The following is a 22,713-nucleotide window of genomic DNA, read 5'->3' on the forward strand; positions in this document are numbered from 1 at the left end:
ATCCCGTGGGAGATTCTTTTTTTGTATTTAGTTCCTTTTATTAGTGTGTGTTTGTAATACATTATAATTACATTCACTTTGGGAACTGGTACCTATATAAATGGCATCTTAGTTATTTTTACTTCTTTTAACTACAAAAATAAAAAAATTCTTCAAGGCTTTCTTATAAGATTTTCCCATATGAGTGGGTTTGTCCCTTGACTTCTTTTTCCTTTTTCTTTCCTTTTTTTTCTTCTTTTTTGAGGCAGGGACTCCTTATGTAGTTTAGGTAGGCCTTGAACTCACATTGCTCCTCCTGACCGAGCCTCCTGAGTGCTCGATTACAGACATGTGCCACCTACCTGGCTCATTCCTTGATTGTTCTTATTCCTCATTCTAAAAAGGGGTGGAGGTAGCTTGTAAGCATTTTCACATGTGTGTGTCAGTCAGTTTCCTGTAGCTATGACAAATTCCCAGATTCTCAACTTATAAAGTAGAAAGGTTTGGGTTGGCTATGGCTGCGGAAGCTCCAGTGCATGGTCAGGTGGGCCGTGTTTCCCGCCTCTGCCTGGAGTGCAGATTGCGACTGGCCCACCTCTTGGCCAGCCAGGGAGTGAGAGGAGGACAGCGCCCAGTGGACTAAAGGTTTCCCTGAGGCTGGTCCTGAGGGTCCTGCTATCCTCCCAGTGTTGCCCTCAGAGCCGAGCCTTGCCTGTGGGCCTTTGGAGGCCACTGAATCCAGACCACAGTGACCATGGTGTCCTCTCATTTCCTGTGATTTCATCCACCAGAGCATCTTGTTGGCCCTCGAAAGGGGCTCCACTTGTCCCCACACGGCCCCAGCCAGGCCTCTCGTGGCCTCCCGGTAACAGCAGGCTGAGGACAGAGCAGTGGCCCTTGTTCTTCCCATCCCAGTGGCTCCCATTGAGGTTTGTGGGTATGCATGCATCCAGGGTGCCACTGAGGAGCCGCTCATTCCAGTGCGGGTGTTTTCCATGTGGACTTCTCATCTCAGGGTGGGGAGTGCAGAACCCTGACTGAAACGCAGGGTGAGCCAGCTGGCAAACACCGTTAGGTTTACCTTGAAAACAGAGCTGACTTTAGGCTTCTCAGATGCATAGCAGCCGCAGCTCTCAGTACCTGGGTCTCTGTGCATGGTTCCCCTTCCCCCTTCCTCGGCACCTGCTAGAGGCTTGTCATGGACACACGGCGCCCCCTGCTGGTAGGGTGCGAGCCGCAGGTTGGACACATACCCGGCAGCAGAGCGTGGAGCAGGGTCCCAGCCCAGCCCTGGCTCTGCCCTTTCCTAGTTAGAGGCACGCAGGATTCAGCTGTTCAGCCTGACTTTTTCCTGGCAGTGCCAGGCTCTGAACCCAGGACTCTGCCCTCTGCCATTACTGGAGTCCAGGCCTAGGACGACAGATCTGCTCAGAGGGACAGCGACAGGACAAAAGAAACCAAACGTCAATTTTAGTTACAAGGGCACCAGGATAGTCAGAGCCCAGGAACAGGCCATGGCCCAAGGCCGGTCCTCTGGCCTTTAGGAGGCACATAGCATAATCAGGTTGTCCTGGTGGGCTGCAGGAAGCATACCGTGCAGTTTGGGAAAGCACACAGGAGCAGGTCAGGGTTAACTGGTGACCCGATTGTCTGCTCATGGCCACCTTTGAGCCAGCCTCTGAGCAGCTGGAATCCACAGGAGTCCTGTCTGAAGCAGCCCTGTTATCTTGCTTCTAGGAGCCAGAACTTCACAGGCTGTTTGCTGGCCTCCGCTCTGGCCATTGGTTTAAAGATTAATCTGTCCTTAAGCCAGTTGTAGGTCTCACCACAAGTCACGTAGACCTGGGACAGACTCTCAGTTTATTTTTGGGTCACTTTATTACTATTAATTACTGTCTACTTGTGCCACGTCAAGCTGGCCCTCAGTGTACCATGTCCCCTGGCCTGTTTATTTTTTGTTTTGAGACGGTCTTGCTAAGTTGCCAGGCTGGTCTTGAATTTGCAGTCCTCTTGCCTCAGTCTTCTGCCTGGCTGGGGTCACTGGCTCAGCCACCACACCCAGTTCTACCTTGGTTTCTTCACTTAGTAATGTATGTTCAACATTCCTCACGTTGTCTCCTGGTATGCTAGCTCCAACTTTTAGTTTTTTAAGAAAAAATTCTTTATCCTAACCACCCTTTTCTTGGAACAAGGGAAAGACATTTTGTGATGAAAGTTTTTCTTCCCCAGAGCACATGCAAGTGCACAGTCACAAGAATGGCACAGCGAGCCCAGTGCCACAAGTGCCTGTGTGGCTTCACCTGCTGCCCGCTGCCTGCGAGGCAAGCGCCAGGCACCGCTGCCTTCCATCGGCAGATACTGCAGTGTACATTTCTCTGTTACACACATGCACACACATACACACACATGCACACAGAGGAAAGACACAGCTGTACACCTAAAAAATCCAACAGCAGTCCCTTGATGCTCCAAGGATGTCTTGGTGGGCACCATCTCCATTAGCATACCGCGTGATAAGATGTACAGAGATACAGACACATACACGTGTGTCCGCCTACACCCTGTGTCATGCGCTTTTCAGTTGGTTTGCAGCATCCCAGCCAAGGCCCACACCTTGCAGTGGGTCTCTAACTCCTTTAGGGTTTTCCTTTAAGTGCCCCACCATGCTAATTTTTGTTGAAGCAGCTGGATGGTTTCACCTCTAGTTTCCCGGTCTGACTTTGTTCCCTGTGTTGTTTAAATCTGATGCTCTGACTTCTGTTTCCCGCAAATGAGTGACCAGGAGATCTGGGGGTTTTAATTTGCAGGCTCTGTGGGAAGCAGGACTGCATTGTGGTGGTGAGGTGCTGCAGGGGGCCCCATAGTGTCATCCCTGTGTGATGGGAATGGCTGCTTGATAACCATTGCCTGCATCAGTCCCATCCCAAGGGACAGCTAGCCCATGACATTCTGCTTCTGTCCAGCCCTCCTTCCTGCGCTGCAGGGAGCTGACCCCCATGTGGTCAACCAGGCATGTGATGGAAGGGAGGAGGTGAGGCCCTGAGGCACCCTGGTCCTCTGGCAGTGACTCTGGTGAGCACCTCAATGGCCACATGGTGCCGGCTCCCACAGCGGGGATGTGCCCTTCCATCCCACCTGGCCCGGCTGGGAGCTGATGCACACGGCTGCCCGAGCCCCTTGGACCTGTCCCTGGAAACCCGCAGCCCCCTGACTTCCCAATCCCCCCACTCACCTGTATTTCCTCCTGCAGGTCTGGCTCCAGCCTCTCCTCCTGCACCTCTGCGCCCACTGGGTCCAGGCAGGCAGTGCTGGCCTCCGTCCCTCTCAGGATATCACCGTTGGGGTGGAAAGCATCTCCTGGCTCTCTGTGTCCGTCCTCTTCCCACTGTGCCTGTTGTTTTGATGCCTCCCCAGTACGCACAGTGGTTCCCACCGTGTAGTTCCTAGAAAGCCTGATTGCTGGTGGTGCCTGTGGTCCTCAGGGTAGCAGAAATGAAAACGTGCAGTGTGGTCACTTGTGGTAGTTCCCCGCTATGTGGTTATGCCACCAACTGAGCATGTTTCCATTCGTTGGTTTCCTTTTACTTCCAGATTTTAAGAAATTGCTTTGGTTTTGTTTATTTTTGTTGTGTGAGTGTTTACAGATTTCCAAGGCGTGTGGGTGCAGCCGGGGAGGATCGGTGCATTTCCATACCACTCCGTCTCTCCTCCCAGTGGTAGCCTTTATTTCTAAGGCTTTCCATTCATTCTTGAAATCTATAAAAAATACTACATTTGTGTTTCTCTTTTTTTGACTAAATGGTAGTATACTTTTCTTTGCTGTACTTTTTTACCTTAATCTATATAGTGATCATTGTGTGGCATAAAATAAAGACCTTTCACTGCTGAGTTTCTTGTTGTTTGTTTGAGATGGGGTCTTACCGTGTTGCTCAGGTTGGCCTCCAGCTCTGGGCCCCAGAGGTCCTCGTTTCAGCATTTTTAGTAGCTGGAACTATGGTCCTCCTCTTCCTTGTCTTTTTTGTTTTGTTTTGTGGTCCTCAGGGTTGAACCAAAGAACCCATTCCTTTTTATTTTTATTTTTTTTAATTTTGAGGCAGGGTCTTACTGAGTTACCAAATCTCCACTTGAACTTGGGATCCTTCTGCCTCAGCCTCCGAGAGTGCTAGAATTACAGGTGTGCACTGCTGTGCCTAGCTCTCTTTTTCTTAATTCCTACATGCCACTCAGCTGTGTGGCTGTGCCACACTTTTTCCCTAGTCCCCTGAGGGTGGACATTTGGGTTTTTTCCTGGTCTCAGGCAGGAGTTTACTGTGCTTATGCGTGTATGTATATTTTCAGTATATCTCAGGAAGCTTTCTCTGGGGGACTGCTGAGCCCATATGAATACGCGTGACCCTTGCTAGGTCTGACCATAGCCCCTCTCCGTAAGGGTCTTGCCATGTAATGTTCTCCCTGGAATGTATGGCAGTGGTGTTTTCCCCACCTTCGCCAGCACAGCCCATTGCCTACAGCTCTGGGTTTTTGCAGCCTAGGGCTGTAGAAATGGTTTCTCAGCCACATTATGGTTTGTGCGTCCCTATGCGCAGGTCAGGCGTCTTTGGGAGCCATCTGCATTTCTCTATGTGGATGTTGCTGAGTAGCTATTCTGTTTTGTTTTAAATCTTTTTTCTGGTGCTAGGCATGGAGCCCAGGGCCTCATGCACACGAGGTAGATACTCCACACTTAAGGTGCACACCAGGGCCAAATCACCAGCAGCCTGTCTCAGTGTCCCTTGCATAGCTGAGACACCAGGTTGTGTGCCACATAAGTTTCAAATGCTTGTGTGTAGTTTTTGACAGACAGTAGGTTTTATTAAAGAGTTCTCAGTAACCTACACTATCTACCTCTTCTTGCCTCTGGATCTTGAGTCACAATCAGGGATTCACTGTCCTCCCTGGCTGTGTAGGCAGCGTTTGCAAGAGAAACATTACTACAGACCACGTCATTTATAGAATTATTTTATATCCAAAGAGTCAAATGCAGCAAACCTTTCCAAGGGGATCAACAGCACCCTCTTCCCCTCCAGGGCTTCTTCTACGCTGCTGGCAGCGACCCTCAGGCGGGCCCTCCACACCAGCACCATGCCCACTGGGGTCAGCCAGGGCTACTAGCTGACCACCAGTTGTCAGTCCTCCACACTGGCCGAGACACATCGCCTATCTTTTCTGCTCATCCTCGTGTGTGAAGAACAGAGCCATTTCAACTTTTCTAAGGCTGCCCAGTTCTCCCCCGATTCAGACAGTGGCCTTTCGTGTCTGAGGAATCTCCCTGTTCCCTGCGTGGCGTCTGGGTTTTCTGTATTGTCCCATCTGTCCCTTGCCTGGTTGTGTTCCAATCGTTGGCTGCTTTATGCTGAAGGCATCTGCTGCTAGCTGGAGTGAGAGGATGGAAGGGAAGTGGTAGGCATGTGAGGTTCCTCCACCAGGGACACTCTGTCTCCATGGCATGGCATCGCGCTAAGTGAGCGACCTTCTTGGTGGGCGTACTGCTTGTACCTGGCGTGAGTGCAGGCAGATTGAGAGGTCACATGCACTGTGTTTCCATAGGTTACTGATTCAGCGCATCGATCCCCAGCATTAGTCTGTGCACACTACTGGGGTGAATGCGGATGTGCTGCTGCACGACAGCTGTCTTCATTGTCTGCTGTCTTCTCCCTGCATTAGCTCATGTCCATGCCTGGGTCATGGGAAGTTTGCTTCTCACTTTTTGCAAAGCAAATTGTTGTACTACAGGAGCTTGTGGCAACTTATCTATATGCCCGGATGACGGTTCCTGATGGAAGCAAATGATGCAGGTGCTCTTCCACCCACATATTCCAACTTTAGCTCAAGGCACAGCCCGACTGAAACTTAGATAGGCCCCCCGAAGAGGATGGCTTCTGAGTGATGGTTTACCGATCTGTTGCATTCGAGCAGTGACAGCTGAGGGACATTCTGCAGGCTGGAGACAGAGACTCCATCGTCCCCGCCCTGGTGTGGAAGCAAGTAGGGGTGCCAGTAGTGTCACCCCTCCGTCCTCGGGTCTGCAGTCCCTGCTGTGGCCTTGCCTTGCCTTTCCGTTCTCCAGTTATGGCTTTGCTGTCTTATTCCATAGAAGCCTTTGCTCTTGGCCTCTGGTTCCTGCCCTTTTAAGTCAGGGATGTGAGTGAAGCCTCTGCGCTGTGCCACTCCCTGGTGGATTGTCCAGCCAGCAGTAGGTGGTCTCGGGCTGCTGTCCAAATACAGGACGAGGCTGGACAGTACTGTGGAGGCTTGTCTGCTGCAGTGAGAGGTGATGCATAGAGCAGCTGGTGTGACCAGAAGTTCAGCAGGAGTCCAGGTCTGCTCTGTGACCATCTCAGTGCTGGGTCACATCCTCCTGGCTGCCTGGGTGAAGATGTGTCACAGTGTGGGTTCCTACGCGCGGTTCCTGCCCCCGACTCTTGTGGCTTGCTGCCCCTGACCCTCAGCCTCAGCCCCGGGCACTCATCCCCGAGGCTCACTGACCAGAGGAGGTCCCGATCCCTCCCACACCTCTCCAGCATGACTGCCAGCCTGGGCTTCACACTCAGCTTTCTCCTGCCTGTGCTCTTGGTCCCACCATCCATTCGTCTGTCCTGAAGACCACCTGTCTGCAGCAGCTGCGGCTGTGGTGGCATTCAGCCTCCTCTCAGAATCGGGTTGTTTTCAAAGGTGCTTGATGTCACGGCCTGGAAACCGAGTTGAAATGCCCTGCTGCTCTTGGCACACCTAGTCATTGCAGTAAACCCCGAGTTAGGGCCTCACTGGTGAGACAGATGACTGTGCCTTAACAGGAAGTTATTGTTGGCGACACTCTGCAGGGTCGTGAACTGCCGAGTGGTTCTATGTCTGTAGTACAGTTCGTGCCTTTAGAGAGGGGAGGTGTGCTGCAGACAGCAGCAGGACCAGCTCTCGAAATTAGACCTCCGCTCCGACAGCAGGCATAGCGGGAGCCTGGCGCACAGGGGGTGCTCGGGAGGCCCGAGGTGGGCCTGCGGAGCTGAGGGCCAAGGCAGGTGGCCTGGGCGTGTTGCTGAGGCCGTGCACTTTGTAAACTTGTATACAAGGGAAATGGCAGCAGCATTTTTAACTCTGTTTGGTTGGGAGAGCACATGTTTGGAGTACCTCACCTCCTGAGATGTGATTCTGTTCCCCTAGTTGGGAAACCAGGGTTCCTGGTGCAGGCAGTTGGATCCCCTCAGCTTTCCTTTCCTGAAGCGAGGTTGCAAGAGGGTGAGAGAGTGCGCTGCCCGCACACTTGGTGTGGCATGGCACGGGGTCTCCAAAGACCCCCCTGACTCTGCCCCTGCTCTCCAGGCATGTTCGCCACCGTTGCCGGGATCTCCCAGAGGGCCCCTGTACACTGGTCAGAGAATGTGATCGGGGCGGCTGTGTGCTTCCCCTACGTGCTGGCACTGGACAGCGAGTTCATCACCGTCCACAGCATGCTGGACCAGCAGCAGAAGCAGACACTGCCCTTCAGGGAGGGCCACATCCTGCAGGACTTCGAAGGTACGGCTGGCATCGCTGCGGGATTCGTGGTGCATTTCCTCAGGAAGTGCTGCTGGGGCTGTGGGGAGCGGAGGACACAGGGATAGTGCAGGGTCCAGACACTGCAGTGCAAGTGACACAGCCTGGGTGCGGAGCATGGTCCCACTGGGAGGGCAGCAGGGAGGTGCTTCCCGGAGACTGGGGGTCCACAGTCAGCCAAGCAGCTGCACTGTGGGGAACCTCCTGGTGGGGAAGGCCTGCAGCTCTGCACACAGGGTCTGTGGAGCGACCAAAGGCATGGCGACCACAGACTCCTGGGTGATGTGTGCCAGTTGAAGCAGCTTCTTCACTTCCCTGGGGTTTTTTTTTGGTGGGGAGCACAGGCCAGACAGGGTCTCATTATGCAGTGCAGCCTGGCTTTGAACTCACAGAAGCCCTCCCGTCTCAGCCTCCCAAGTGCTGGGATCACAGGTGTGTGCCACCAGGCCCGGCCCAGTTTTATTTTGGATGTGTTCAGATGTATGGAAACCTCTCTGCTGCTGGGGTTTAAACTGGGAAGAAACTCAGTACCCACAGGAAGTGCATCAGATCCTGCTGAGGTGCTGGACCGCAGTGGGCGTCTGTTCAGTCTTAGCTTGGTGTCCTCCGGCGGGTCCCAGGGCCCTCAAACTGCCCCTTGTGACCTTTAGTCCTCACAGAGCGGGTAAACCTAGCTCAGCCTGCTGTGCACCCATCACCCCTGGTGGCCAGTGTGGCCTGTTGCTGTGTAAGTGGCCTCTTCTCCTTATTGAGGGAAAATGGCAAGCAAAGGCCGGAAGCACTCAGAGCAGCCATGCGTCTTCTGCCTTGCTCTTGGGGTCCTGGGGGCCACCGGGGAGACCGCACTGAGCTACAGTGCTGTCCAATAAATATTCCTGACTCCACGTGGCTGGGTGTGGAGCAGTGGTGTCAGGGGCCGCTCAGCGAGAGGAGTAGAGAGGGCCAAGGCAGAAGTCATGGGTACCAAGGAGGTGACACCAAGCAGAGTGACAGAGCTGGGGTGAGAACAGCAGCCTGCACCAGGGCACAAAAGACCAAGGCAGAGGGACCTGCGGCTTCCAGGACGGAGCTACAGAGCCGGCCTCCGAGGAGGAGCGGGTTAAGAGTCTGCATGCTCCATCCTCAGTTCAGATTCCGCCTGGGCTTCCTGTGGGCTCTCACAGGACAGTGACAGGGACAGCGAGGATAGGCAATGGGAGGGTGAGCTGGTGGGCCAGAGGTAGGCAGAAGGCGAGGTTGCGTTGTAGTCTTAGTCTAGCACAGGAGGAAGCGAAGCTGCACCAGATCCCGTGTGAGACCCACATAGTCCTGGCCTGGCTCCACCTGGGCTGGCAGCCCACACAACGGGAGGCCCGAGGGATTTCCACACTCCTGCAGCCGAGGGCCAGGGCAGACGGAGGAAGCCTTGGCATGTGTGCTTCCTGTCAGAACTCTGGGGAAAACTCAGTGTGCCGGGGAGGCCGGCGAGGTTCCTTCCCTTTCCAGCGTTCTAACTTTCTCCCCAGGAAGAGTGATCGTCGCCACAAGCAAAGGAGTCTACATCTTGGTCCCATTACCTCTGGAAAAACAAATACAGGATCTGCTGGCCAGCCGCAGAGTGGAGGAGGCTTTGGTCTTGGCGAAAGGAGCCCGAAGGAACATTCCGAAGGAAAAGTTCCAGGTTTGTAATCAGCCGCTCACAAAACAGGCTGGCAGCCACCGGCTAGGAGGCTGTGGTCTGCTGCCGCCGTGCTCGCTCGGGTGCTTAGCTCCCGCCACACAGCGTTGGGCTGTGTCTTTGGTCACTCTCTTCAGTGGCCTTCAGTGCAGAATCAAGAACACAGTTATCATAAACTGGAAGAGCAAAGTCTGGTGAACTGGGCTCTGATTTTAGAACCTGTGTCTGTTGGGAACGGGTTGGGTTCAAGGTTAGATTTGTGTCACTGGTGGGAAAGCCACTGCCCCTGTGCCGGTGGAGTCCTCCTGCTGTGGGCCCTTGGGTTGGTTCCTTTAGGAGGAAACAGCTCACACACTGTGTTTACAAGTTTAAAAGCGGCTGGTGTGATCAGGGTCATTACATACATCAAGTTCCAGCTGTTGATTGTCCTGGCCATACCACTCCCTGGAGAGTAATGAGCAGGAGGCTGGTGTGCGCCTGGCCATCTGCATGGATCAGGCAGCATCCTTGGGGATCAGTGGTGCCCATCAGGTTCCAGGCTCGACTTTGACTGTGGATCGAAGTGCGGTATTGTGGTTGCAGCCAATGCCTGCGGGAGGGGTCATGTGTGAATCCAGTGCAGCGAGGCCATCTTTGTCCTTCAGGGTGACAGGATCTGGGGCGTCTTCTGCCAGTGTCACCATTACAGCTCTCTTCTATTTAGGTGAGTTCCACTTGTGTACAGCAGGGGGCAGCAGAGGCAAAAGGAAGAAAGTTGTGACCTGTTGGCTCCATTGCGGGGCCTCCCTGTTCATTTCCCTTCCACTGCTGGACATGGCAGGGTGGGAGGGCGAGGCCCAAGCTTGGAGTCGGCTGCTGCTTCTCCTCGGCTCCTGTCTTCCTGCGTGCTGCCATCTGCACTGTTGGGGTCCTGTGGGGCCGTGCCAGCCGCTCGGTTGGGGTGCCAGTGGGGTTGTCTCCACTGAGTATGTGCACCTTGCACACTTGCAGTGTGACGTTTTCTCTCAGGGGCTTTCAGTGTTCAGTGTCTTTTTCTGCTCTGCTAAGAGCAGAGGTCACGGTCAGTACCCAATAAAATCATGAGTTGCCTGCTCTCTGGTTTGGGATCTCTAGGTTCCTGCCTGTCCCGCCTTCTCCATGTTGCACAGATTCACATCCAGCCTGGAGAGGTGTGGGCTTCTGTTGGCCTCGGCCTGGGCAGAGCACCCCTGCGTGCTGTCTGGCGTCACTGCCCTGGCCTCAGCCCACTCCAGACAGCAGAGCAGAGCTCAGCCTCAAACCCCTGCCTCCAAGGAGGTGACAGAGAGCAGGTGTTGGGCTGTCAGCTGCTCTGTGCAGAATCTGAGCTTTAGATTGTTTCTAAAAACATCTTTTCCATCCGCAAGGGAACGCAGTACTAACCGAGTTTGGAGCACACTCAAAACGTTGCTCTCACAGATGGGAGAGAAGAGGAGCACTTTCCCTTGCCCTCGGGTGGGGTGGGGCAGGGCCCTATAGCCAGAGGGGCTGATGATCACCTGCCAGTTCCTTGTGGATGATGGGGAGCATTCCAATCTGCGGCGAAGGATCCTTTTTGTCCTCTGCTGTAAAGGCCTCTGTCGCTTCCCCCTAGAAGTGGAACTGGTGTCCCCAGGTGACAGCCTGGGCCTGCTGCCTTTGCTTCTTGTTGGGTGGGGTGTTGGGCCAGACCAAGTTTGGTCCAAGGCAGCAGTGTGGGCTTTGGCCTTGCACGATTTCTAAAGTCTCCAAAGCCGTTTCTTCTGGGGCTGGGGCGGAACCTCAGCCATGCCCTAGAGAGCGGGGCACTGCGAATGCCTGGCTCAGTGGGGCCCGGGGAGGCTCAGCACTGAAGGGAAAAAACAGCGACAAAGCTGCGGGGGGGGGGGGGGGGGGCGGACGACATGTGCAGACTGTTTCTTCACGTTGGTCTCGAAGCAGTGCAGCATCACAGCCTTCTCCATGGAACTGATGCTGCGGCGGGTATCGCTCGGAGTTGAGGTGGTGCGGAGTCTGTGGGAAGGTCGAACGGGCTCTGGGAGGATCGTACCACCTCTGTGGGAGCACAGCATGTTCTAGAAAGGGTCTTGGACTCTGGCAGAGGCTGGCATCTGTCCTGGAACAAGTGCCTGTCTCCGAGGGAGGGCAGTCTGATAAATGTCATGGGCTCCTTACTCTTCAGGTTACAGCTTCGCATAGCTCCATGATAGCTAAGGTTTAGCCTGGGTCATGGGTCCCCACCCCCTATGGTTCAGGGCATTTCTGAGACGGGAACCCTGTCTCTCCTTGCAGGTGATGTACAGGAGGATTCTGCAGCAGGCCGGCTTCATCCAGTTTGCCCAGCTCCAGTTCCTAGAAGCTAAAGAGCTATTCAGGTGATGGGAGGGGCTGCCCCTGCCACTGAGTTCTCCCAGGCCTGGGACCTGTGCTCCCCACCCCAGGCCCCCAGGACAGGGTGGCTTGCAGCGTGACCCTGCTCTTGCTGTGGGCCTCAGCCCTTTCCTGCGGGCCTCGGTATCCCCACACTGCCGCAGGTCTCCTGGGTGAGCCTGACATGCCTGTTCTCAGGGATGCTGTGGGAAGTGCCCTCTGCTGGCTGGCATGGCCTGTCTGTCCTCAGGACAGAGCCCAGCACCTCCCCAGTGGCGTCTTAGCTGCAGGTCTTATAGATTCCCCTCCCAGGGGTGCTCAGCAGTGTGCGGTTTAGTGTCGGAGTTGGTCAGCCCTGGAGACCCCAGTGGCCTCTCCAGCTGGCAGCACAGGTGTTTTGAGGTCCCACTGGCTCTCACTGTTGCCCCATCCTCTCCGTAGTGCTCTGGCACTTGCAGATTAAGGTGCATTGTCCACCCCGCTGTCCTGTGCCCACCGCGGCCTGGCCCTCCATGTGGCTTCATGCTTTCATTGCAGGAGCGGGCAGCTCGATGTCCGGGAGCTGATCTCCCTGCACCCATTCCTGCTGCCTACCTCCTCCTCCTTCACCCGCTCTCACCCCCCACTGCACGAGTACGCAGACCTGAACCAGCTGACACAGGGTGACCAGGAGAAGATGGCCAAGTGCAAGCGCTTCCTCATGAGCTACCTCAGCGAGGTCCGTAGCACGGAAGTGGCCAATGGCTACAAGGAGGACATTGACACGGCCCTGCTCAAGCTGTATGCAGAGGCCGACCACGACAGCCTGCTGGACCTCCTCGTCACCGAGAACTTCTGCCTCCTCACGGACAGCGTGGCCTGGCTGGAAAAGCACAGAAAGTGAGTGTCCTCCCGCAGTGTGTGTCCCAGCCAGTCCAGCCTGCCTGTCTGTGCTCCTCTCTGGGGCACTGTCAGGAAGCTCCCTCACCCAGGGCCCATGCAGTGACCACTGCAATCCCGGTGGGGGCGCTCCTGCTCACCACCTGTCTCTTGCAGGTATTTTGCGCTGGGTCTGCTCTACCACTACAACAACCAGGACGCCACTGCGGTGCAGGTGAGCTTACAGGCGTCTTTGATCATTTGCAAGCTGGTACCATTTAACTTAGCTCCACTTTTAAAAAATCTCAGATTGATAGAGACCACATTTGTCTGATCCGTAACCTTATTTATGTGGAACAGAAATAATACTGTTTTAGGAAATGAGTTTTTTGAGAACTGATGGCCAAATGTCTTCTTTTCTTTGTCTTTACCTTTCTCTAAGGAACATTATCAAAATCGAGCCTTTGAAAACTGAAGGAATATATAGTGTTGAGGATTTTTTTCTTAGTAGATATTAGCTGGCACACAGTTGCGCACACCTGTGGGGCACAGCGTGGTCACTCAGTGCCTGCATACGGTGTGGAGTGAGCAGGTCAGGGTCATTGGTATCTCTGTCTCCATAAATGTATCGTTTCTTTGTGCTGGGAACCTTGGCATGCCTCTGTTTCGGCTCCTTCTAAAGTGTGTAGTAATTCTGTTCCCGAGCTGAGACACCAGGCCTTATTTCTCCAGCCCAACTGTCTTCTGGTAGGCGTGACTGAAGGCCATCTGGCCCGTGTTTTCCTGGGCTCTGCCAACCACTCTTCACGCGACTTTCATGAAACCACCTTGAAAATGAGATGTCTTACAGAGCCGCACAGCATGTGAATTGAGTGCTTATCAGAAACCTTGGGTGCAGGGCTTGTGGTTTCTCTGCTGTTGATGATAGTGGTTGTGAAGAGCTGAGTCATAGCTGTGCCCACATCATGGTGGTCGGGCTGGGCAGGGCCTGGCGGTCAGCATGGGCTGTCTCCGAGCCAGTGCTCCCGGTGGCCAGTGAGGGTAGTGCCTGGGCAGAGGCCAGCATAGTGTGCTACAGCGTCCAGCAGTTCCCCTCACTCAGGGAGGCCGTGTCCCACGTTCCCAGGACCTCCTTCCCTGCTGCCCTGCTGTCCCCCTGTGTGGTGTTGGGTGACCCTTCTCTCATATGCCTTTTCTTTTAATTTTGTGTGGAGCCTAGGACATCGGCCACATTCACCAGGCTAACACAGCTCGAGAGCCAGGGGTTTAGTCTTCGGTGAATTTGAGGATCTATCGTGATAACAAAATTGCAGAATAAGATGAAGAATGGGTTCCCGTGAATGTGTACCCCAGTGTAAGACTGGATTTGAGGGTCACTGATTATATATGTATTTATTCGCTTCCTGGTAGTCAAACCCAGGGCCACACACGCTGAGCAAGTGCTGACCGCTGAGCTATGCTCCCAGTCCTTTCTCAGTTTTTACTTGGAAGTGGGGTCTTCTGTGCTCTCCAGGATGGCCCGGAGCTTGCGATTCTTCTTGCCTCAGCCCCCTGAGTGGCTGGCATTATAGTGTGCCCCAGCAGGCCTGGCTTACATTTCTCATTTTTTTAAAACGTGGTGTTCTCTGAATTATAATGTGATGTAAGTACAATAATATTAACAAAACTAAATGGAGAAAGAAATTTGCAAACTTGCAATAAGACAGAGTAAATACAGAGTAAACTTCCATAGGCAGCAAAATCTTTTAAGGAAAGCACTGCGCGATGGGCTCGGGTGGGGCTAAGCCACTTGGTTGGGCCATGCACTGTTGGAGGTTGAATATTTCTGACCCAAACATCCAGACCTGTTTGAGAGCTGGCGTGACACCTGAAGTGGAAAGTTCGACACTGTGTAACTCTGTTTTGAGTAAGAAATCACCTAAAAGACATCAGATTCCCTCCAGGCCGCGTTATAGTGGAGTTTACATGGAACGTGTGCGGTTCAGGCATCAGCTTGAGTCCCAACTACAAGTGTGCTGTGACATGTGTGTGACTGTCCTGAAAGCTGAGCCGGCTGAGGTCCGGAGCCCTGTGCCCCCAGGTGCCCAGCTGGTCCAGCTGGGAGAGGGAGCTTGGCATGCTGGCGTCAGACCGACAGCTCACAGCACTGCCTCATTCATTCCCAGGAGCTTCGTGGGTCTCAGAGGTGCGGCCAGGTAGAAAGAGTTAAGGCTCATGGGCAGGTGACATGGGGGACCCCTGTGTGGCCTCTGTCCCCCTGCATGCTGCTGCCTCCGTGGCCCTGAACCCAGCTTAGTAATCATGGAGGGGCATTTCTTGTCTAGTGGCAGAAAGCTTTCTTCATCGGGCTCTGTCCCAAGCTCCTTGTGCAGAAGATGGGGGCGCCTTGGAGACAGAGGCCCCGGGGCCTGGGACTGTGGTGGAAGAGAGGTTTTGGGGAGGGGTGTGCTACCCCTGCAGCCCAGGCGTGGGTGATGTTCCCCAATTTATGGAGAAACACGTTTGTCGCCCTCCACTCTCCCAAATGTCTGCTGTCGTGTTATGGATTGTACAAGCAGGGAAGGGCCGGAGGGAGAGAAGGAAAAGGAAGGAAGGAACTAGGCTTATTGTCTTCATCTTCCAGACTGTGTCTTTTTACATTTCTTTCTCTAAAACAAGTTAAGGTTGTGCTCAGCATGTATGGTTTGACCTGCAGCAGGTGCAGTATTGCTTATGCAAAGTGCTTGGGCTCGGAAGCAGCTCACATTTTGGTTTCTCGGCTCCTGGAAAGTTCACATTTTGGTTTCTCAGATCCTGGAATGTTCACCTAGACTGTACTGGTAGGGCAACCCAACACTGAAGCCCAGAGTATGGGGTCACATGCTTTAAAAGGCCTCTGATTTTGGGTCTTAGGGCTTTCCACTTACTTTTCTGAGCCTCACAAGGCCAGGAGTGCAGCGTGGCCCCTCTGAGCTGCATCTCCAGGGTGTGTAACCTTCACTCCGTTCCGTCCAGCTGTGGGTGAACATCGTAAACGGGGACATCCAGGACTCCACGCGCGCCGACCTGTACGAGTACATTGTGGATTTCCTCGCCTGCTGCTCGGACCAGCAGCTGGTGTGGGCCTACGCAGACTGGGTGCTGCAGAGGAGCGAGGAGGTACGTGCATCCTTGGGAGCCCTCCCCAGACGGCTGAGAGAAACAGCCCAAACCAAACCCTGGTCCGAGTGGGGCCGAAGTGGCATTGCAGTTGCCTCAGTTTCTCTCTCTCTCTCTGGTTTTTTGAGACAGGCTTTCACTAGGTATGCCAGGCTGGCCTTAAACTCTTGGCATTCCTTCGCCTGCCAGGTGGTAGGTTGACAGGTGTGCGCCCCCATGCCCAGCTCCCCTCCTGTCCCCCCATTGCCTCCCATTTATTTGTTTAGCCATTCATTCATTTAGAGACAGAGTCTCCTGGTGTAGTTCACCATAGGAGTGAGCTCCTTGAGCTCACTACGTAGCCTAGGCTGCCCTCACCCTCTCTGTGATCCTCCTGACTCAGCCTCCCAAGTGCTGGGATGACAGGCGTGGGGCACCCCATCTGGCTTTTTTCTCCTTTTTGTGCCTTTCAATCATCTGAACTCTGGGTCTGGAGGAGCGCTGGCAGTTTGGTGCTTCTGAGTCGTGCTGCTTTCCAGCAGGAAGCCCGCCATTCTTGGTGCCTTGGTGTTTTTTGCCCCACCTGAAGTCTGACACCGCTGTGTCCTGCAGCTGGGTCAGGTCGCCTGTAGGGCATGGTCATGTCCTCTTCTCAGCCCCTCTCCAGACACGGGCTCAGGGGAATGGTGGGAGTGCGGAGAGCAGGATCCAGCTTATTAGTGATGGAGGGAGTGTGTGGCTGAGGGCTGAGTCCTGAGTAGCACCCACAGGTGACAAGGGTTTCCATTCCTGCTGCTGAGTGACCACATGTTGCTCTGGCTCCTGGAGAGGCAGCTCGCTCTGAGGCAGGACCTTGTCCTCAGTGAGGACCTTCTGAGGTTTCATCTGCCTACCAAGGCCCGGCTGGAGCCTGTGCTCCTGATGCCACCTGCTGTTGCCCCACTGTCCTCTATACAACCTACAGAGCTGCCTGCCATGCCTGGACCCCCTTCTTGGGGCTCCAGGGCATGGACATCAGGAGGTACCCAAGTCCACATGCCCACTGGGTCACCTCTGGACAGCACGTGACCCTGCCAGGTGGATGTGAGTTACTGAAGCTCAGAGGGGTGCAGGCAGGGGTGCTAGAAGTGATGCACAGGCCCGGCCAAGAGAACCCAGAGGCCATGCTCCTGTGGATTCGCAGCTTGTGTGTGTGATGGGTGACACAGGAGTGCCCAGGGGGCCAGCCTGGGTGTCACTGCCTCGCTGGCCCTTCCATAGAAGATGGAATCGCTCCTGTGAGGGCCCAGGAAGCTGCCTAAAGACTGCCCAGTGTCCAGCTCAGGTTGGCTGCTTTCCCCGGGCTGGGGAGGTCGCCTGTGGCCTGAGCCCTGGGTCCTGGCACCAAGACCTCAGCACTTCCCTGCCGGTTCACTAACTCCTAGGCCAGTGCCTCCTTGGCATGGGGTGACCCTGAGAGTGCCGGGTGGTTTCCCCTGGGGTCCTTGAAGTCTGTTACCAACAAGTGCTGCTTTCTTCGGTTTCGAACTTTTAGGAAACTTCTGGCAGATGTGTGCAGCATTCCAAGCATAGGGTGCTATTTTAGCTTGGCTTTGTACTCCAGTCTCTGCGAGTGCTTCTTGTTGAACTGTTTTCTCCTGAAAAACATTTCCCAGCCGCTTGGTGGCGCTGTGAGGAACATGGCGAGAGCCATGGCCCTGCAGTGTACTGGTCACTGCACCCGCTGCACTGACCTTATCCAAGGCGCAACCCGTGGTGGCCGAAATGGAGGTGGGGAAGGGTGACCTCGAGCGCCCTGCTGACGAGCTGTGTTCTGCTTCAGGTTGGAGTTCAGGTCTTCACCAAGCGGCCTCTGGACGAGCAGCAGAATATTTTTAATCCAGACGATGTCATCAGCTGCCTCAAGAAGTACCCCAGAGCCCTGGCCAGATACCTGGAGCATCTGGTGGTGGACAGGAACGTGCAGGTGAGCCTTCCCAGCCGCTCGGGCTGTGGGCCAAAGCACCACAGTGGCCACGCAGAAAGTGGACCTGGCTGTCTACTCCTGGGTTGGGGCCTTCGGCTGCTTAGGCTGTATTGACCTCCACAACAGAGCAGAGGACACATATTCAGGAGGAAGGCACAAGGCCTACGGTCAATGCGGGGCCTCACCCTGGTGACCTGAGGACCGCCTGGAGTCTCGAGCTGCCCTGTGTGCACTGTGGTCCCCAGAAGGTTTCAGCCTAGAGGGGCGCTGGGGCTGGGGTCTCTGGGAGTCTCCAGCTGGGCTCAGTGCAGCCCTGCTGCTCAGAGCCCCCGCACTCCGGCTGCAAACACTGCATGCCACCCTGCTTCCACTTCCCAGAAAGAAGAGTACCACACGCACCTGGCTGTGCTCTACCTGGAGGAGGTGCTGCGGCAGAGGGCGGCCTCTGGTGGAGCTGACCCCACAGCCACCGAGACACAGACCAAGCTGCGGCGCCTGCTGCAGAAATCTGACCTGTACCGAGTCCACTTCCTGATAGGTGAGGGCAGTGCAACACCGTCTCCTTAGGGGGAGAAGGGGTCGAGCTGCGAGACCTGCTTGTCTCACGCCGGGATCTGACTGTCTGTCTGCATATTTGTGGGGTGCTGGGGTGGAGCCAGGCCCATGCACCTGAAGTGCATGCTCTACCATCCTGTCATGTGACCCTAACCCCACTGCCACTCTCAAGACCGAGCTTCTGGCAGTGAGCCCTGGGCTCACTCGCCCATGCCACCTGGTGGCAGTGCTCCATGTGGCCAGTGGCTCGGGCTAGGCCAGGCCAGGGAGGCTGCAGTAATGCTTCCTGCCTGAGGTGCTGCTTGGGGTGCTGGGAGCTTAGTGCAGGTGAGGTGAGCAGAAGGATGGGGGTTGCTGCGGCTCTCTGCCCTAGCCACCAGGGTGGGAGCCTCAAGGTAGTCGTTTGTGTCCCACCTCGATCAGGACCTGCACAGTCTTTGGGGTTCATCTTTTCCTTCTTTCCTGAAATCTTGCTCATTGGTAAAAGAGAAGAAAACTGTTTCATCCTCGAATTTCTTTGGCTAATGAGGATGCGGTTTTCACAGTCCGTTCCACAGAGCAGGCTTGAAATTGGACTGGAGGGTTTGGTGCAGTTTTGAGAGCGTCCGTGTGTAAAGGGTGCACAGGGGCCCACCTTCTCTGGGTTCTGGGTCTGTGACTTGGCCCACAGCAGTGGGGAAGTGTGGTGACAGGTGTCTGTGCTGATGCAGTGGCCTTGTCCTGGTCCCTGCCCCCTGAGTGGTGTAGTGTAATAGCCTGTTGGGCGTGAGAGGCACGTGGTCCCAGGAAGGCTGGGAGGGTGTGTGCCATATTCCCTACATGAGACTCAAGCACTGCAGAGTCGGGGGCCTCAGCAAGGGTCTTGGAACCTCTCCAAGGTGCAAGCACCTGTGTTCTCCTCAGATATGGCCCTGGGAGGACGGTCGGGGTGGGTCAGGGTCATCCCCAACTGTCTCCAGTCCTGGACCGTGGGGTCAGTTGGTTCCTAGACGTCTCTAGAGTTGTCTCCTGGTTCAATAACACCCTAGTTCTCTGTTGTGTCTGAGGGGTACTGGGGGCGGTGCCTGGTGTGTGGCAGTGACACTGCCCCTCAGTGGCTTCTGTCCTGCAGAGCGGATCCAGGGTGCCGGGCTGCCCGTGGAGCGTGCCATCCTGCACGGGAAGCTGGGCGAGCATGAGCAGGCCCTGCGGGTCCTGGTGCACGAGCTGGGGGACACGGCAGCGGCCGAGGATTACTGCCTGTGGAGCTCCGAGGGCCAGGACACCCCCTGCCGCCAGCACCTCTTCCACACGCTGCTTGCCATGTACCTGCAGGCCGGGCCCGCGGCCCCCACGCTCACCGTGGCCGCCGTGGATCTGCTCAACCGCCATGCCACGGACTTTGACGCCGCCCAGGTGCTGCAGCTGCTGCCTGGCTCCTGGTCGGTGCAGCTGCTTAGCCCATTCCTCACCGGGGCCATGAGGGGCACTGTCCATGCCAGGAGGACTGCACAGGTGGCGCTTGGCCTGGCCAGGTCGGAAAACCTGCTCTATGCAGCTGACAAGGTGGGTACGGCCCAGGGATGTGGTGTCCCACTCTTCTCTAGGGGGCAGCAGCGGCGGGGCTGGCGCAGCCAGATGGGACAGGGCAGCCATCAGAGCAGCTGCACTCCCTGCATGAGTGATGCATGTACACTGTGCTCCCTCGAGGTCCTCAGTGCTTCATCATCTCCTCACGTGGTGTCATCGTACACACAGGGCAGGCAGAGGTTCAGAGGGTCACAGGGCCCGTGCACGGAGGTACCCCTGCTACGTCATTGTCCCTACTCTCTGCTCCCCCTCGGGTGACTCTTGCATGGCCCGCCAAGTAGGGACCCCAGTGTCCCCCAGTGAGGCCTCCCCTCCTTTGGCCCATCCCTCCCGACCGCACAGCCTGCTTGGCCACATGGGCCTCTCAGAGGGGATGTGCTGTCTCTCTGCCTGGGAGGCTTGTGCTTGCTATTCCCATGGCACCTCTCACCCTGGAGCAGACAAGTCTTCTCTCATGCCCGCCTGGCTGCTCCATGCTGAGCTTGTGATGTTCCTTTTTAGACCTCAAGTACATTGAGGGCAGGCAGCTTGACAGAAGGTCTGCTTCCCTGGGGCTCAGCCTGTGTATCCTGGCACACTGGTGGGCACAGGCATGAGGATGAGGTGACTGCCAGTGCTGACAGCCCTGCCTGGGCAGACACAGCACACGGGTGCCTCAGCTTAGCCGCTTAGCGACCTCCAGAGACAGCAGAGCTTCCCAGGCCTCGGCACTGCTATGACTGTGACCAAGTCGCTCTGTGTACCTTTCTCTCCTCACCCACCATCAAGGTGCAGGCGGTGATGGCACTCCAGCCCCCTGGGGCCTAGATTGAGGCAGCCAGAGCTCCAGACAGGTGGAGAGAGGCGCAGACCCCATGATGACTATGTCCAGGGAATGTGGAGCTGTCCCTCTGTCCGGGTCCTAGGGTCCAGTGTTTGTTTCCTCCCCTGTGTGCTGCCTGAGGAAGCCCCCGTGGAAGCCGGCCCATCAGTGTAGTGCCGGGATGCCATGTGTCACCTCTGTAGGAGCCCCTGGCTGCCAACCGCACTCTGAGCTCCTTTCTTTTACAGATGAAGCTGAGAGGCAGCGCCATTTGGCTCTCAGACCAAAAGCTCTGCCAGCTGTGCCAGCATCCCTTCTCGGAGCCTGCGTTTGTCCGGTACCCGAATGGGGGACTTGTGCACCCACACTGTGCCGCCAACAGACAGAAAGCCCCTAGCTCCCCCAGCCCTGGCAGCCGGACTTGAGCTGGGCTTGGGGGTTTGAGCATGACTGAGTTCTCTTCTGAGTCTGCTGGACACCGAGCAGGCGGTCGCACGCCTGGCGCCAGCCAGCACAAGTGGCATCAGTGCCCAGAAGCATCTGTGCCACAAGCCGGGACCCCTCCCTGCTGAGCGCTCTGTGTGAACATAAATTCGAACCCCAAGAATGCTGGCCAGATGTCGAGGGCTTGCTGTGTGGTGCCGTCAACCAGAGCAAAGGCGAGGGGTCACCCGCAGGGTGCAGACGCCGCGCCCAGTAGAGCCCTCTGTGACACGGGCCCTGTTCCCACTCAGTCAGCCTTTGCCCCATGGACAGCTGGCCCTGGGGACGTGGCGTGTGTTCCTTCTCCTCTCAGCTCCCCCCTGTCCGCCCGAGCGCGCCTGTGCTTCTGGCTGCCTGAGAATCTCATGTGCCTGGGACCTCCTGACGTCCCCAGGTAGCTGCCTGCCAGCCTGAGGAACGGTGTGCACCAGGGCAGGCGAGGCCAGGGCAGGCACATGTGCCCTGAAGGAGTCCACCTGACCCTGTGCAGCCGGGCACTTTTATGTGAATCCGCAGTGTCTCTGCAGTTTCTCTCCAGTTGAAGATTTGCCCCCTGGGGATGTTTCTTCTGCTAGCATTTGGCCCCTCTGGAGACCCAGGAGACCACTGCCCAGAACAAGCACGCATCAGAACATCGGGTGCCCTCTGCGTGGCCCTGGGGATATTGGCTCAGGCTGCCTTACCTCCCTGCACCTCTGTGCCTGCCCTAACGGTCCCCAAACTGCAGAAAAAGGCCTCCTATCCATTGCTGGGGGTCCTTGGGTCTCTGTGTCCATCCTGACATGCTGAGGCTGTTGTCACTTCACTGCCCTGCTGCGTATGCCTTCCTGAGGTGTAGAACAAGGAGCCTGGGTGCACTGTTCCGCCGCCTGAGCCACGAGGGAGTGCGTGGCGCCGGCCATGGAGAGCCTTGCCGCACTCAGTCTGGGTTTACCTCTCAGGCTGCCCGCGAGCCAAGAAACAAACCAGTCTGTGTTGTTCAAAGAATTGGCAATATTTCCCCCTGTGTTTCAGTTATTTAAGGAGAAGCAGTGGGGAATTTCTCCCCATTGCTCTGCACTGCACCACATAAGCCAGCGTGGGTTCAAGGCCTGCCGTGGGCACCCTGTGGACAGCTGTTCCAGACCACACGCCCTGCCTGGTGTCACCAGCCCCACTGTGCTGTGTGGTTTGGGTCCCATGGAGATGACGTTACTGTTCATTGCACTTTTGGAAGCACTGCGCCCTGCACGCACAAGCCGGCACCGCCCAGACTCTGGGTACCGCGCGTTGCTCTAAAGTTCGTGTCTGCCTTCAGGGCTGAGCAGTTCCTGTCCCTGCTGAAGCCTGGCATGGCACCACTGTCTGTGCGCGGGGCCCCGCGTCCCCAGCCTGCCTCACACCCTTACCGGGGCTTTTTCTCGAGCCTTGCTTTTCAGACGGATTCTTCCTCCCTGGCTCGAGGTTCTGTGACCGCGGCTGTGCAGCCTGGTGAGACTGGCGCCCAGAGCGCCCGTCCTCAGGGGCGCGTGCAGACTCCCTCTGCATGACCGTTGTCAGGCCGCACCCTCCCGTGGTCTACCATAGGGCACTGTGGCCGTGGGCCAGAGCACAGAGCCATGAGGGGCGCCGGCGCCAGCCACAGAAGGGGTGGCACCGTCACATGGATGCACAGCCAGGTGACCCTGGCCCTGTCTTTGCTGTCCCATGGGAATTTTTGTCCTTGTAACTTTATCCTTTATCTCCTTGAGTCCCAGATACACAACCTGTACACATGTAAACTTGTTAATTTTATTAAAACTCTTAATTCTT

At 55.9% G+C, this 22,713-nt stretch overlaps 1 protein-coding gene across 5 annotated transcripts in view; it reads left to right on the plus strand.

Annotated features, from left to right (window-relative positions):
• Tgfbrap1 (transforming growth factor beta receptor associated protein 1) overlaps positions 1-22,713 on the plus strand; it is a 45,004-nt gene extending 22,291 nt beyond the window's left edge. For all 5 annotated transcript variants that reach the window (XM_063229738.1, XM_003471603.5, XM_005004473.4 and 2 more), the window contains exons 3-12: positions 7,336-7,530; positions 9,054-9,208; positions 11,495-11,577; positions 12,110-12,451; positions 12,608-12,665; positions 15,425-15,568; positions 17,370-17,513; positions 17,892-18,051; positions 19,180-19,613; positions 20,688-22,713. In XM_063229738.1, the coding sequence (XP_063085808.1) occupies positions 7,336-7,530; positions 9,054-9,208; positions 11,495-11,577; positions 12,110-12,451; positions 12,608-12,665; positions 15,425-15,568; positions 17,370-17,513; positions 17,892-18,051; positions 19,180-19,613; positions 20,688-20,864 (1,892 nt within the window). In that variant the 3' untranslated portion in view covers positions 20,865-22,713. The remainder of the gene's footprint in view (positions 1-7,335; positions 7,531-9,053; positions 9,209-11,494; positions 11,578-12,109; positions 12,452-12,607; positions 12,666-15,424; positions 15,569-17,369; positions 17,514-17,891; positions 18,052-19,179; positions 19,614-20,687) is intronic.

Source organism: Cavia porcellus, unplaced genomic scaffold (genome assembly GCF_034190915.1).
Source record: "Cavia porcellus strain 051 isolate PalLab524CR breed Dunkin Hartley unplaced genomic scaffold, mCavPor4.1 scaffold_18, whole genome shotgun sequence".
NCBI lineage: Eukaryota > Metazoa > Chordata > Mammalia > Rodentia > Caviidae > Cavia > Cavia porcellus.